At 54.7% G+C, this 15251-nt stretch overlaps 1 protein-coding gene and 1 long non-coding RNA gene across 3 annotated transcripts in view; one reads left to right on the top strand and one right to left on the bottom strand.

Annotated features, from left to right (window-relative positions):
- Window positions 1-155: 155 nt before the first annotated feature.
- On the top strand, window positions 156-10604 carry LINGO1 (leucine rich repeat and Ig domain containing 1). Its single transcript, XM_042824609.1, has 2 exons — window positions 156-177; window positions 8405-10604. Exons 1-2 carry the CDS (start codon window positions 172-174, stop codon window positions 10256-10258), a joined length of 1860 nt encoding a protein of 619 aa, XP_042680543.1. The 5' UTR covers window positions 156-171; the 3' UTR covers window positions 10259-10604.
- The window catches only part of LOC122163407, a 67526-nt gene continuing 62622 nt past the window's right edge, over window positions 10348-15251 (bottom strand). The window contains exons 5-6 of one of the 2 annotated variants that reach the window (XR_006169897.1): window positions 14505-14631; window positions 10348-10619 (exon numbers count right to left, since the gene is read on the bottom strand). This is a non-coding gene — a long non-coding RNA (uncharacterized LOC122163407). The remainder of the gene's footprint in view (window positions 10620-14504; window positions 14632-15251) is intronic. The other variant, XR_006169898.1, reaches the window with a different exon arrangement.

The raw sequence follows: 15251 nt of genomic DNA, 5'->3' as shown, positions 1-15251 counted from the left end.
GGACGCGAACCCCGGGCCCCGCCGGTGGCCGCCCCCGCCGCCCCTCTCCTGCCGGCAGCCCTCCTCGCTGCTCCCCCGGCCCCCGCCCCGCCCTGCCCGCAGCCGCATCTCGAGGGGCAGCCCTCCCGCGCCCCGGATGGAGGAGCCGAGCCGCCGGGCAGCGGATTACACATGCAGGTGGGGTACGGCCGGGGCAGCGCTCCCAGCCAGGGAGGGCTGCGGAGACGGAGAGCGGCGGCGGCCCCAGCGTTGGCATCCGGGGCCGGGGCCGAGGAAAATCGCCCCACGGCTGCGCCCGGCCCCGGGCGGATACAGGCAGGGACGCGCCGCCCGGCCCCGGGCAGCGGCCCGCGGGAGGGGGCCAGGGGGTATCGCTGAGCCCTCCGTCACCATTGGGCTCAGGGACGGCCAGCGGCGCCGCGGGGAGGTGCCGGCGGGTGGGAGGTCTGAGGGCTTCAGGGGAATCCGGGGCGCTGAAGGGTCCCCGTGCCCGGGCTCCTAATTGGAGAGGGAGAGGCGGCGGCGGGAGGGGAATTCTGACAGCGCTTCGCCCTCGGTTTGCGCCCGGCAGGAAAAGAAGGGGTTAATGGTGAAGGGACTCTCGGGGCAGGAGGGCACGAGGGCTGCCCCGACCCACCCCGGCCGCTGCTTGTTACTCCGCTGCTGTCCGCGGATGATCGGATTTTTCACCTTGCGCCTCGCCGAGCGCGGATAGCCCGGAGTGCGAGGCAGCCGTGCGGCGGAGGTGCCACCTCCGGACTGAGGTGGGAGCGCTGATGCCGCTGAAGGGTTTCTGCCGGGAGGGAGGGACGTGCGGCAAACGCCTGCGGGCTCCGTGCGAGCGGCTTTCCTCGCTGCGGGCTCAGCGGCACCCCCCGCGTGCCCCCAACCCAGCGGTGTCCACGCAGCCGTTCCCCAGCACACGGCCCTCCCTGCAGCTCCCCCGGCAGCCGCAGAGGCCCCGTGCAGAGCACCGTGGGGTTCCCGTCCCGGTGAGGTGCCCGGGGCTGTGGCACCACTCGGGGGCTCTCACGGGGCTCGGGCGGGCGGAGGGCGGTGCAGCAGGAGTTGTGGGAAGGGCTGCGCTGCCCGGGCGCTTGGCTGGGGGGATTCATTACAAAGCAGGTGGTTACATCTCCTTAACATAGCTGCTATTGCACACCTGTAACGCAATTACTCCGCGATAATGCTAATTACCACTGCTTCATGTCACCGGAAGGTGAACGGCACGATGGAATGACTTACTGTTCCTCTGCTTTCCCGCTTAAGACAGTTGCCATAAGGATGCCAAAGTTTGTGCCGCTCGCTGCACGTAACAAGTGTAAAACCCACTGACGTGAGCTTTCATTTCAGGGCTTGACAAATCACTTTATAATATCGCCACAATCACACTGTAATTGCAGCGTAATTACAGTCGCTGGATTCCCAAGCAAACGGAGCTCATCGTTGCCCAGCGAGGACTGATGGATGCATGGGGTGCTGCCCCCAGACACTGGCGTTGGGCAGGGTGTGCTGCTGGTTTGTATGGCAGCCCTCCTGGTGGCACAGGATGCAGGCATGGTGCCCTGCACCACAGTGGTGCTGGTGGGGTCTGTCCTGGCAGAGCAGGAATGGCTTTGGGTGGGCAGAGGGCTGTCGTGGCTCCAGTGGGGGGAGAGCAGCGAGCTGGGGACGCTTAACTCAAATCAAACAACCCAAGAAAAATAAAGGGAGAAGCCAACCGAAGGCCATGCCCTCAATTTCATTCCAAGCCCATTTTTCCCCGCACCCTCTCTCTCTCCCCACCTGGGGGAGCAGAAATTGGAGCTGTGGAGGGGAACGGCCGCACGCAGAGCATTCCGTGCCACTGCCACGTGCCCCTGCTCTGCGTGCTGCTGGGGCTGCACCCTCATCCTGCCTTGGGGCCAGCCCTGCTTTCCCTGCCCACGTTTCCAGCAGCCTGATGGGGTCTGGGTTATGCTGTCCAGTGGGGTCGGTGCCATGCTTTGGGGACAGGCAGGCACTGTCCCCCCCCACAGTACAGCCCAGCCCCAGCCCTCCCACTGCCCCACGCTGCTCTGACTTATCTTGCTAGGACCCACAATTATAATGGATTGGTTTCTTGTTTTCTTTTTTTTTTTTATCATTTCCATTCCGTTTCTTCATCAGAATGCAAAACGTTAAATATCGCTCTTGTAATTACGGTTAATTTCATAACCAGCACCTTAATTGGATTGGTCTCCGATGGGGAATTCTCGCCGGAGAGAGAAGCAGAAATATTTTGGCGCAATCCATTCTTCCAGCTCATTGTTGAGACTGGAGATGTCGAGTGTGAAATGGATAACAACCCATGTGGAGCCAGAGGCACCCAGGGGGCGAGGGCAGAACCCGGGCACGTGCACAGCTGCTGGGTGCTCCTCCTCCCACATGGGCACGCTGGGTGCTGCAGGAACCCCTCCCTGCCCATGGGCCGTGCCGTGCCATGGCCGTCCCACAGAGCTGGCGCTGGGCCCTGGGCTGGAGCTGCAATTTGCTTCGGGAAACATGGAATTGTGCTGCCATTAGGTGCTGCCATTAGGCTGATTGGCTGTCACTCTGTTTATCCTTTTCAATGGGAAACGATACAGAAGCCGAACCGAAATGGAAACCCAGGCCTTGCATTTCCGATTTAATTTCCATGCGCTGCGTTTCCACGTGATTACTTTTGTTCTCACATACAGCCCGGAGTGCAGCCTCTGTGTTATTATCACCACCGCTGGGGAGGAGGAGGAAAGGGTGGAAAGCATCGCTTTTCAGCTCAGGCGGAACAAAACCAAAGCACCGCGCAGCGCCGTGCCGAAGGGAGCTCTGTGCCGTGGGGACAGCCCTGCTCTGCCGTGGGGATAGCCCTGCTCCTGCCATCCCATCCCATGGCACCCTGCAGCCGAGGGGTCAGGCTGGGGCTGCACAGACCGGCCCCATCCAGCAGTGTAGGACGGGGCTCCGCTGTGGCTCTGTGCTCTTTGTTTGTATCTAATGTGTTTTATTGTTGGATGAAACAATAACAACAAATAGAGGCCCTGAAGACAAGCCATAAATAATGCAGAAATCAAACAAGCAAGAAAGGGGAAAGAAAAAGGAATTCTACGTGTGAAATCATCACAAAGAAAGCCGGGCTGGGAAGAGAAATCTCTGTGTTCACCATCACTCGCGCTTTCCTTCGCTGCCTTTTTTTCTCCGTTTCTCTCTTTCTGGACATTCCTGCAGCGCTGTATTCGTTATTGTGTGAAGGAAGCAATAATTGCGACAGGTGTAGATGTGGCTCACAGGAAGGCTCTGGGCAGGAGGCAGACAGGGGGCACAGCGATGCTCCCCTGCTCTGTGTTCAGCCCCTTCCAAAGGGCTGTGAGGCCACTCATTTGGGGCAGCAGTGTGGTTATACCAGGGCCGGTCCCAGCCAGAGGTAAATCGGCAGCTTCCCTGGAGCTGTGTCCTCTGAAGTCCTCTTGCTGTTATCCTAAAGGTTTCCGGGGAACGACGCAGTGCTCCGGATCAGCCTTTTTTTAGGGCATTGCGCTGGTTGTGGGTGTATTTTAGGATAAAGCGTGGGAACAGAAGCGGTGCTGTGAGTACGGGCTGACCTTAAATGTAACGTAATGGATGTGCCCACAGTCTCCAGCAGCAGCATCGCTCCGTGAGGCTGGGATGAGCCTGGTCCCCACCTGCTGTGGCTGCGCAGCATCGGTGCCTCCATCCAGGGCTTCACCTCAGAGCAGGGCTGGGATGCAGGGGTGGGGGACCCAGACTCTGCACAGCAAGTCACACTCCAGGCTGCATGGGAGGGCACGCTGCCCTGAGCCCACAGCACAGAGGGGATTGTGGATGGGCTGCAGCAGCTGCCTCTGTCCCATAAGGGCACGGCGAGGTGAGCACTGCCTTCCCAATGTCAGCGTGACCCTGGCGCCTCTCCCTGGAGATGCTCCTTCGTCGTTCCGGTGCAGATGTTTCCATAGTCGAGGAGGCTTTTTCCATCCCCTTTCCACAGCTACATGAAGGGAAGCACAAAGCTCTGTACAGCCCTTCAGTTCCGCTCTGGCCCAGTGCTTGGTGCTCACTGAGCTGGGTGCCTCGTGCTGAGTGCCTCCAGCAGCCCATGTCCCCAGAGGTGGGTCTCTCAGAGGGGAGGCTTGCTGCCATAAATAAAATGAGAAGCCCCATTTGGACAGCTGGTGCATGTCCTTGGACTGGGGAGGTGATCGTCCCTCTGTAGTGGGCTCTGGTGACGCTGCACGTTGAGTGCTGTGTTGGGCCCCTCACTGCCAGAAAGACATTGGGGCCCTGCAGCGTGTCCAGAGATGGGCAGCAGAGCTGTGAGGGGTCTGGAGCACAAGTGTGATGGGGAGCTGCTGAGGGAGCTGGGATGGGTCAGCGTGGAGAAGAGGAGGCTCAGGGCAAACCTGACTGCTCTCTCCAAATCCCTGACAGGAGGTTGTGGTGAGGTGGGGGTCGGCCTCTGCTCCAGGTAACGGCGATAGGATGAGAGGTGATGGCCTCAAGCTGTGCCAGGGGACGGACAGGTTGGATTATCAGGAGGAACTTCTCTGAAAGAGTTGTGAAACAGTGGCGCAGGCTGTCCATGGAGGTGGTGCAGTCACAATTCCTGGAGGTGTTCCAGGTTCGTGGAGATGTGGCACTGAGGGATGTGGGCAGTGTGCATGGTGGGACGAGTTGGGGTTGGACAAGATGATCTTGAAGGCCTTTGCCAACCCTAATAGTTCTGTGATCCTTCACAGTCCACCTCCTGCTCTCCTGATGACCCAAGCTTGAAACATCTCCAGGGCACTTGCTCCCAAGGCAGACCCTCAGGGGACATCCCCCAGCAGACACAGCCCTACAGGCACTGTTCAGCTGCGGGCAGCCCTTGGCTGCAGCAGTTTGGTGTGCATGGAGCAAGGCTGGCTCTCAGCCTGAGCTCCACGGTATGCTGCACCTTCCCATGCTCATTTATCTCCTGCTAGCTCAGGGCTCTGCACCCGAGGCATCCACAGCTGCCTTTGCAATTACTTATTGATCACTTGTCAGGATGTTTTCTTTGCTGATGGGTCACTGAAGCATGTGCAGCCAAAGAGAGAAAAAAACCTTGAAAAACGAGGGAGCAAAGGTGTAAGGAGGGTGAGCAGCTCTGCACAGCTGTGATCTCAGCGAGAGGGCTTCAGCAGAACCACGGAGCTGATGGGATCTCCTTGCCAGCACCCTGCTGACTTACCTCCCCGGGGCAATGGGACTGCTGCACTTTGGGAGGAAGAGCCATAGCCATGGGGAAGCCCTTTGCGCAGCAGTCCCATGGGTCGGGAGCTGTGGGCACCTGGTGCCAGCCAGGCCTTGTCGGTGCCGGAAGGGGATTTACATCTTGATACTTCTTCGTGCTCTTTTACAGCCCCGGAGCAACTGCCACGGCAGATCAGGTTGCGGCGCACCTATTCCAGGCTCCATCTCGGAGCAGCTGAAAGCAGATCCTGCAGCTCAGAGATCCTTCTGTGCAACCTCCCAGAGCGCTGCACATTCCCAAGCGGGGAGACGGTGCCACCCCACCTGGGGTGGGAGTGGGGAGATGGAGGAAAGAGGCCGTGAATGTGCACTGGGCGCAGAGGGAGTGATGGAGAGAGGCGGAAATGGGCACGAACGTGTTTGGCAAATTAAAGCTTCTCCCTTTGTTTTGCTGCTTTGCAGATAGCTACAGGAACACTTAGCGCAGAGCCCAGGGTCTGGCTAAGCAACTCTTCTAGCAGCGGGAAAGGTTGTTAAATATTTATTTGTAAACCTGGAGTCTTTATCTCTAAAATGTAGTCAAGTTCAATAAAACTTGATTTAGCCGGAGCAGCTTCGAGGAGAGCGCCGACTCCGGGAGCTGCATCCCAGAAGCTCCGTGCAAAGGCGGTGGTACAGAGGAGGGGTTGAGCTGGGGGCTGACCCCCTGCCCACACCTATAGCCACAGCCCCACCCTCAGCCGTGCCCTCAGCCGTGCCCTCCAGCCCTGCTTTGGCCCTGCGCACCGTGGGGCCCCAGGGATTTGGCTCGCTCCGTCCTCGATTGCCTGCGTTGCTTGATGCTCTCGAAAGCATCTGGTTCAAGGGTGAACGTCTCACGCGCTGTAATTTATGAATGCCAGGTGGGCTTAGCGCTGACGCGGGGGTTTTGCTGCTCGTTTGCTGTCGGCGCAGCAGATTGCATGGTGCAGCTCCAGTCCCAGTGCTGGGCACCCTGCGGGCAGCAAGCACGGCACGGCTGGGGCGGGGAGGGAGCAGCACCTTGGGGTTGAGCCCAGGCACACGGTGGGGCTCCTCGGTGACATCCCAGGGTTGGTTTCTCTGGGGATGTTCCTCCTGTGTCCGTCACAGCAGCACACCCCGCTCACGTCAGCAGCCTGGCCCCAGAATAGCATCTTTCCTCCCAGCTCAGCGGGTACTGCCGCATTTAGCACCGTGCCCATGGGCCATCTGTGCCCCTCGGCAGCTCTCCCCCAGATGGGGCTGTGCCTCCGAGCTCCCCGTCCCCAGGCAGCGGGTGGCGAGGGTGGGTGCTGGATGCCATGTCTCTGGGCACTATTTTTTCCTTTGGTTTGCACTGATTTGATATTTGTGTGATGCTAGTGATTCCGGCAGCTGCTCCCTTCTTATCGATTCACTTTCTATGTTGGTGCCAGAGGGCTGCAGTGCTCCCCAGCTGGTACCAGCTCGTGCATCGTAGCCATCAGCCCCGATCCCAACTGAGCACTTGGAGTGGGGGTTCAGGTGCTGCAGGGTCAGGCAGGGTTCAGGGTCTGCCTTGTGGCATGCCTGGAAGGGCTGCACCTACTGCACGGCCCAATGGAGCCATGGAGGATTCCACAGCACACAGCCCAGACGGAACTCAGCCTGCCATGCCAAAGCCTGCTGGGCTCCAAGATGGTGCTGGTGGATGGTTTTATGCCCGTCCAGGATCGCTCATCCTGAAACCTTAACCTTGCAAAGAAATGCTGAATTTATTTTTCTGCATCAAAAGTTATACTTATGCCATCTAGCTCTATGAAATGATGCATATAAACAGACACAATTAAAGTAACGCACAGAATGTATACCAGGCCCATAAATAGTGCTGCAGTAGGGAAAGTAATGGACAGTGCATGTAATGAGGGATATAAAGCAATGCAGCAATAGACATAAATAGTGTTGGTAGAAGCGATGCAGAGCCTACACATAACAATAGATATAAACAAAGTCCAGAGTAGCTGCTCATCTCATTTGTAACATTAATATGATTTGATTCCTCATAGCAGCTTACACAATAAGGGAAGGAATGCCTTGGAGGCAGTGAGGGAGAACTCCTTTCTGTCCCAATCCTGGACAGGAGCTGCCCATACAGTGTCCAGGGAAGGCCACCAGTGCTCCCAGGACAGGCAGCAGAGGGCCTCACAGAAGGCCTGGAACCAGGAAATGGTGAGCCTGGAAGAAATGCAGCCCTGAAGTTGGCTGACCACAAGCTGTGTTTTGAGATCATCACTGAGGGATGCTGTACCCGATGAAGCACAAATTTCCTACGCAGCCACAATCTGCAGAGTCACAGTGCATAAGGGGAGCTGGCCTCTTACAAGACCCCCAGTGTCTTAGATGCTCTTGCACAATGGCCCCATGTAGGGACACTCAAAGCACACCTTCTGTCTTAGAGATATATATGAGGGCCCCTATGTAGCTGCGTGCAAAGTGCACTCAGTGTCTTAGAGACAAGAGCTCGATAGCCCCTATATAGGGGCACACAAAACACACCCAGTGTCTTAGGGGGGGGTGTGTAGGAGCCCCTCTATCAGGCTGCACAAAGTGCCTCAGAGGAGTCCCTATCCGGGGGTGTGCAAAGGATACCCAGTGTGTTAGAGGCAAGAGCTCTATGGTCTCTAACAGCGGCAGTGAGTGTGCCCAGTATCTTAGAGACACACACAGAGCAGTCCCTCTATAGAGGCACACAAAGCACACCCAGTGTCAGAGGCACGTGTGTAACAGCTGCTGTATAAGGGCTTGCAAAGTGCTCCTGATGTCTTAGAGGTGCACAGACGATGTGTAGGGGCATGCACCTCTATATAGGAGCATGCAGAGCACACCCAGTGTGTTAGCTGTGCGCTCACAACAGCTCCCTGACATGGTGTGCCATCTCTTGCCCGTGTGTGAGAAGCCTTCCCGTTGTCTTAGTGTGTGGTGATCCCTCTCCCTGCTGTGTTCCAGCCTCACACCGGCCACTGACCAGTGTCTCATCTGGTACTTTTTGAGGATTCTGAAATCAAAGTGCCAACAGAGTTCTCACCTTGTTAGGTGGTAGATAATGTCACCTCTACCGGGACGGTAAACCGCCTTCCTCGTTTTTGCGCAGTGTTTGCTCACCTCCACCTTTTCTCTTTCTCTGCCCTGTGTTTTGCAGGTGAGAGATAGGATGTTAGCTGGGGAGGCGAGTATGCGCAGCCCAATCCTGGCCTGCTGGCAGCCAATTCTCCTCCTGATGCTGGGATCCATCCTGTCCGGCTCTGCCACGGGCTGCCCTCCGCGCTGCGAGTGCTCTGCCCAGGAGCGTGCTGTGCTGTGCCATCGGAAGCGATTCATGGTCGTCCCGGAGGGGATCCCGACGGAGACCAGGCAGCTAGACTTGGGTAAGAACCGCATCAAGACGCTCAACCAGGATGAATTTGCCAACTACCCTCACCTTGAAGAGCTGGAGCTAAACGAGAACATTATCAGTGCCATTGAACCTGGGGCTTTCAACAACCTCTTCAACCTCAGGACGCTGGGGCTCAGGAGTAACAGACTCAAGCTGATCCCCTTGGGGGTGTTTACTGGACTCAGCAATCTTACCAAGCTAGACATTAGTGAGAACAAAATTGTGATCCTCCTAGACTACATGTTCCAGGACTTGTACAACCTGAAGTCTTTGGAGGTAGGGGACAACGACCTTGTCTACATTTCCCACCGGGCCTTCAGCGGCCTCAACAGCCTGGAGCAGCTGACCCTGGAGAAATGCAACCTGACCTCCATCCCCACGGAGGCCCTGTCTCACCTGCACGGCCTGATTGTGCTGCGGCTGCGCCACCTGAACATCAACGCCATCCGGGATTACTCATTCAAGAGGCTGTACAGGCTTAAGGTCCTCGAGATCTCACACTGGCCCTACTTGGATACCATGACATCCAACTGCCTGTACGGGTTGAACCTGACCTCCTTGTCCATCACCCACTGCAACCTGACGTCCATCCCGTACGTGTCGGTGAGGCACTTGGTTTACCTCCGCTTCCTGAACCTGTCCTACAACCCCATTGTCACCATCGAGGGCTCCATGCTCCATGACCTGCTCAGGCTGCAGGAGATCCAGCTGGTGGGAGGGCAGCTCACCACGGTCGAGCCCTTTGCCTTCCGTGGCCTCAATTACCTGCGCATCCTGAACGTGTCAGGAAACTTGCTGACCACTCTGGAAGAGTCGGCCTTCCACTCGGTGGGCAACCTGGAGACGCTCATCCTCGACAACAACCCCTTAGCCTGCGACTGTCGGCTGCTGTGGGTTTTCCGACGGCGATGGAGGTTGAACTTCAATAAGCAGCAGCCCACCTGCTCTACCCCCGAGTTCGTCCAGGGCAAGGAGTTCAAAGACTTCCCTGACGTCCTCCTGCCCAACTACTTCACCTGCCGCCGGGCTCGGATACGGGACCGCAAACCTCAGCAGATCTTTGTGGACGAAGGCCACACGGTGCATTTTGTCTGTCGGGCAGACGGGGATCCGCCACCCGCCATCATGTGGCTTTCTCCCCGGAAGCACCTCATCTCGACCAAAACCAACGGGCGGCTCACTGTCTTCCCTGACGGCACGCTGGAGGTGCGCTACGCTCAGATCCAGGACAACGGCACCTACCTATGCATTGCCAGCAACGCGGGTGGCAACGACACCATGCTGGCCCACCTGCACGTGCGCAGCTACTCCCCAGACTGGCCCCACCAGCCCAACAAGACCTTCGCGTTCATCTCCAACCAGCCCAACGAGAGCGATGCCAACAGCACACGTGCCACCGTGCCTTTTCCCTTTGACATCAAGACTCTCATCATCGCCACCACCATGGGCTTCATTTCTTTCCTGGGCGTCGTGCTCTTCTGTCTGGTGCTCCTCTTCCTGTGGAGCCGGGGGAAAGGCAACACCAAGCACAACATTGAAATCGAGTATGTGCCACGCAAGTCTGACGCAGGCATCAGCTCTGCCGACGCACCGCGCAAATTCAATATGAAAATGATTTAACCAGGCAACAATTTGCAAATAGTTTTGGTTGGCATTGTTTTTTTTTGGTTGTTGTTTTTTTTTTTGTTTCCTTTTTTTTTTTTAAAAAAAAAAAAGAGAACATATGAACAAATAAAAAAATAATTTAAAAACATTGGTACAAACATACCGACCTCTCTCCTTCCACCACGCCCTCCGTCCCAGTCCAAACTCTCTGCACCCGCACCGTCACCACCTCTTTCTCCTCCTCTTCTTCTTTATACCAGGAAAACATTCAGCCGATGTCTTCAGGACTCCTGTGTTTGTAAGGACTTTGTCTGATGGACTCTGGTGTCAGATATAATTCTGAGAGGGAAAAACAACAAGGGGGGGGGAAAATAAACTAAAAAAAAAAAAAAAAAAAAAAAAGAAAAAAAAAAGAAATAAAATCAATAAAAAGTTACAAACTTTCTTCTGTAACTTTGATTTCAATAATTATGAATTTTTATGAAAACTTGAAATAATAAAAAACCCTATTTCCTATAGATAGTTGGAATGCAAAATCTTGACTTCTGTATCTCTGGCGACTGCTCGGTTTCTCCCCTCTGGAGCTGTGGTCTCGGAGGCACTTTCCAGGACGTACTTTCCAGCCATCTTGCACAGAACAGCCCCAGGCAGTGACTCTCCTGCTGACATCGAGGGCTCACGCTGCCCAGAAAAGACACTTTCCTGGTGCCCTAGGCCCTGCGCAGCGCACCCGGAGGAATTCAGCTTCTTTGCCGAGGACCGGTTGTATTTTTACAGCCAATTCCCAAATGCCCATCAGAGTGGTGAGCGCAGCCCTCAGAGCCCAGGGGAGCAGGGCCGAGTCTCTGATGTGCGTAAGGAGCACACAGCAGGGCTGTCTGCCTGCCCTCTGCGTGCAAAGACTGAAAGCCCCAGTGCAGATGGGGATGCCTGGGGCTCCGTGGGAGAGGATTGTCTGCCCGCCGTTGCCAGCAGCACAGTTGTCTCTCCTCTCCAATGGACATCGTTCCCCACAGGCAGGGATGCTGCAGTGCTATAGCACAGGCAGGCAGTGCCCTGCTGCAACCCGGCCTTGCAGCACCCAGCAGCACAAGCAGTGATGGGTCCACTGAGGTTTCCTTCCTGCAGTGACTCTCACAGAGGATTTGGGCGCATGACAGCTGGCAGTCAGACTTGCAAGCACCCTCAGGCACGTCCGAGGGAATTTGGCTTCCAGGCTCGTCTGGAAATATGAAATTACACACATATATAAATAAACACGGACACGGACACGCTGCCTGAGCCAGGGGGGAACAGGCCCGGGGCTGCAGCATGGAGGTGGGGCAGACTGCCCTGATGCTGCTGTGGGTCGCCTATCACCATGGTGTGTCAGGAAGAATTTCTTCTCAGAAAGAGTTGGTGATGCACCGAAACAGGCTGAGGTGGTGGGGTCACCCTGGAGGTGCTCCAGAACCGTGGAGATGTGGCACTGAGGGATGTGGTCATTGGGCATGGTGGGGTGGGTTGGAGTGGGACGGGGGGATCTTAGAGGTCTTTTCCAACCGTAATGATTCTATGATTCTTCTATAGTGTCAGTGGCACCTCAGGGGATGAGCCCAGATTTGCATGCTTGGCTTGTAAAGCACTTAAGGAGTCTTTGGGGATCAAAGTCACTACAACATGATAAAAAATAAGCAAAAGGAACCTGGAGTGCCGACAAAGAAAAGAATGGATTTTCTTTTCTTCCAGCGATGTGCTAATCTAGGAAAAACAACCTGAAACATCTGTGCTCATGGGAAGAGGGATTTTTTTTGCTGGTTTCAGCTTTCCATTCACCTTGAAACAAAACATTTTGCATTTCTTTCTCCACAGCAGGCTTCAGGAGCTTCATGTTTTAGCTTCTCATCATCTCTAACCCATCCTCCCTTTTCAGTTTTGAAACCCAACTATTTTTAAAGCCGTTTGCTTTGTGTTTTGCTTTTTGAGAGAGTCAAAACACAATGGCTTTTTGCAGGCTCTCCCTCCCACCAGTGCTTAGACACCATTTGCAGTGATCCAGGAGTGAACCCAAGGTAACAAACCAGAAGTGCCCGCGGCTCCATGTGCTGCAGTGGCCAATGGATGGATGCAGTCGTGCTCCCTGGAGATGAGGAGCTGTGCCCAGCACCACTGTGGACCGTGCTCTGCCCCACATGGGGTGTGCACATTCCTCTGCCCAAGCTGTGCCAGGATGATGGTGACAACTCAATTGGCAGTTCAACAGACACCAGGAGGGTGGAGGGGTTTCCATGTTCCTGGGCAGCTATTAACACTGCCGGTTTGAAAGAGCTTTTTAATTGACTCGTTATCCCTTTTAATGCCATAATTAAAAGAGCTAATTCAACACACAGAGATTTAAAAAATAATAATAATAATAATAATGCTAACAAGCAAGTCCAGCAAGGTATTTGCAGCGCACAGCAGTATCCTAGCAATCAAAGGGAAGGAATCAGGTCTTAAAAGGGAGCTTTAGGAAAGAAGAGAGACTATGACTTCTGCTCTGTCCTGCAGCCCTCTGCCCCTTCCCAGGCACCCAAACACCCTGAGCACACAGCTGGGGGTGTCCCCAGGAGAGCCACCCCCATCCTCATTAGCTGCCCCCCTGTCAGTGCACCATCCACTTTTTTATCTTTGATGCTGTGAGCTGGATCATTTCTTTTTCTCAGTCGCCGGGTGATTAAAGCAGATGGATGGAGCAGGAGAAAAGCATTTTAGAAGGGCCAGCATCTCAGATCAGCAATTTTCATGGCCATAAAGATGGGGAGGAAAAAAAAAATAGAATAAACTCTTTCTCTCTCTCCTTTGCTGAAATTTACAGTGTGTTTCTATTGCAGTTTAACCAGTTGAGAGCAGGGGCTGACTGCCAGCACTGCTCATCAGGTAACCATGGGCTGTGCAGCACAGATAGATGCTTTTCACTTTATTTTTTTTTTATAAGGATAAATACAAAGCTTTATAAAACAATGTAAAAAAAACAGGAAGAGGTGTGCCTAGGGCATGGAGGAGCTGCCCAGCTCCTCGTGGCCTTCCCATTTCTATCAGGCTTTATCACTACCCCATTTTTTTGCTCTGTTCCCACTAACTGCCTTCCTCTCTTCTCTCTCCTTCAGTCAATCGTTGACTTTTTCCCCTTTTCCTCGTTATCATTCTGTGCACCTCTCTCCCTGCTGCCATTCCTCTATCCATGCTCTCCTTGCTCTCCATGATCTCCTCTCATCACACACCTCCCCCTCTGCTTCTCTGTGGGTCCCATCCTGCACCCTGTGCATGGAGAGGATGCTCCATGTCCTTCTTGTACTGGGGGCCCCAGGCCTGGACACAGTACTCCAGATGGGGCCTCACAAGGACAGAATAGAGGGGGACAATCCCCTCCCTGCCCACTGCCACTGCTCTGTTGATGCAGCCCAGGATGCCCTGGGCCTTCCAGACCCAGCACACTGCTGGATCATGTTCAGTTTTTGTACACCAATGCCATCATTCCATCATAGAAAGATGGGTCAGGCACAATCTGCCCTTGGTTAAGCCACACTAGATGCCTCAGATCACCTCCTCGTCCCTCACGTGCCTTAACATCTCTTTCAGGAGGATCTTCTCCATGATCCTCCCAGTCTGTAGTTATTCAGGTCTCCCTTTCTTAAAAATGGGAATGAAGGTCTCCCCCATCCTGCCCCATCCACTGCTCCCACCTCACCACTCCTCACTATCTACATGCCCCCTAGCCCTGCCCAGCTCTCTGCCAGGCCATGCCCTGTAGCCCGTGGCACCTGACTCTGCAGGATGGCACAGAAGGGCCCTGCACATGTGGGTGAGCACCTTGGAGGAGGTGGGGGCTGCAGTGCTGCTCCACCCTGAAGCCCTGCTCCTCCGGACCCCAGCACCAGGCCTATGGCTTCCTTCTCTATTTTCTGGGTCCCTATCTGCTTGCTTACGATAGATTTACTGCAATTCTACTGCTTTATGATTAAAAGCCATAAATTTTACTGGGCCTTTTTCTTATTTTCCATAATCTTCAGGATTCAAGGCAATCAAATTTTAACTGGAAAGCATGGGCTGTGCAGTTAGGTCCCACTGTAATGGGGAATGGTTCATTTCCCAATCCACCTTCATTACTGAGCTACTAAAGAAATATTGCCCCGTGAAGGGGATTTTTCCTCTTTCCCTTTAAAACAATGCACTCAGCTGAGCCAAGGATCAGAGGAGCAGTGTGAACCTCAACAAAGTACAGCGTTCCCCCCCACTGCACCTGAGGTTTCCGGGCTGTTTCCTGGTGGACTCGGGCAGTGCTGTGGGTCTCTGTGTGCCCAGAGCAGGGTGCAGGATGGTGGCAGCGGGTCCCATCAGCAAGCAGCTCCGCAGACTTCATCATGTGCCTGTTACAATCCAGGTAATGAGACATTTCGGTCAAATGAGCTAATTTATTCCAGTGGCACTTTAATAACAAAATCAATAAAACTACACTTCCCAGCAGGGCTTTTTCATATGCTAAAGCTTCAGCATATCGCCTGGATATTCTAAATTCTCTCCTTGAAATAAAGTGCAAAGTTTAGAAGACAGATGACACCATTTGCAGCACTAGCAGGATAATGCCCTAATAAATCCAATGCCACCTGGGCACTTTGGAGCTGTCACACACTGCGTGTGGTGGCCACACGTTCCAATGACGTTCAAAAGCAGCAGCTCAGATCAGACAAGACACCTCCCTTCTCCCTGCCCTCCCACCTCACCATCCCCCCAATAACCCTATGCTGCTTTACCACCACTCCCCACACCCAGCCATGCCGATGTCCCCCCAGTTCCCCCTCCCCTCCTTGTCCCTCCAGCTCGTGCTTCCTGAGCCTATCAGTGCTCCCCAGCCCTGAGAGCTGCAAAACCAATTAGCTCACTACAAAGGCTGAGAAATAATTAGGGACTCCAACGAAAGCACAAAACTAGGGCATCTCGCCTTAAATAACTGCCAGGAAGTCTCTCTGCGCTGACGATACCCTGCAAT

The sequence above is a fragment of the Centrocercus urophasianus genome, unplaced genomic scaffold (genome assembly GCF_019232065.1).
Source record: "Centrocercus urophasianus isolate 14NV4802_14NV808 unplaced genomic scaffold, USGS_Curo_1.0 seq_23, whole genome shotgun sequence".
NCBI classification, from domain to species: Eukaryota; Metazoa; Chordata; class Aves; order Galliformes; family Phasianidae; genus Centrocercus; species Centrocercus urophasianus.
The sequence above is the reverse complement of the archived record's forward strand: the minus strand, read 5'-3'. Positions and strand labels throughout refer to the sequence as shown.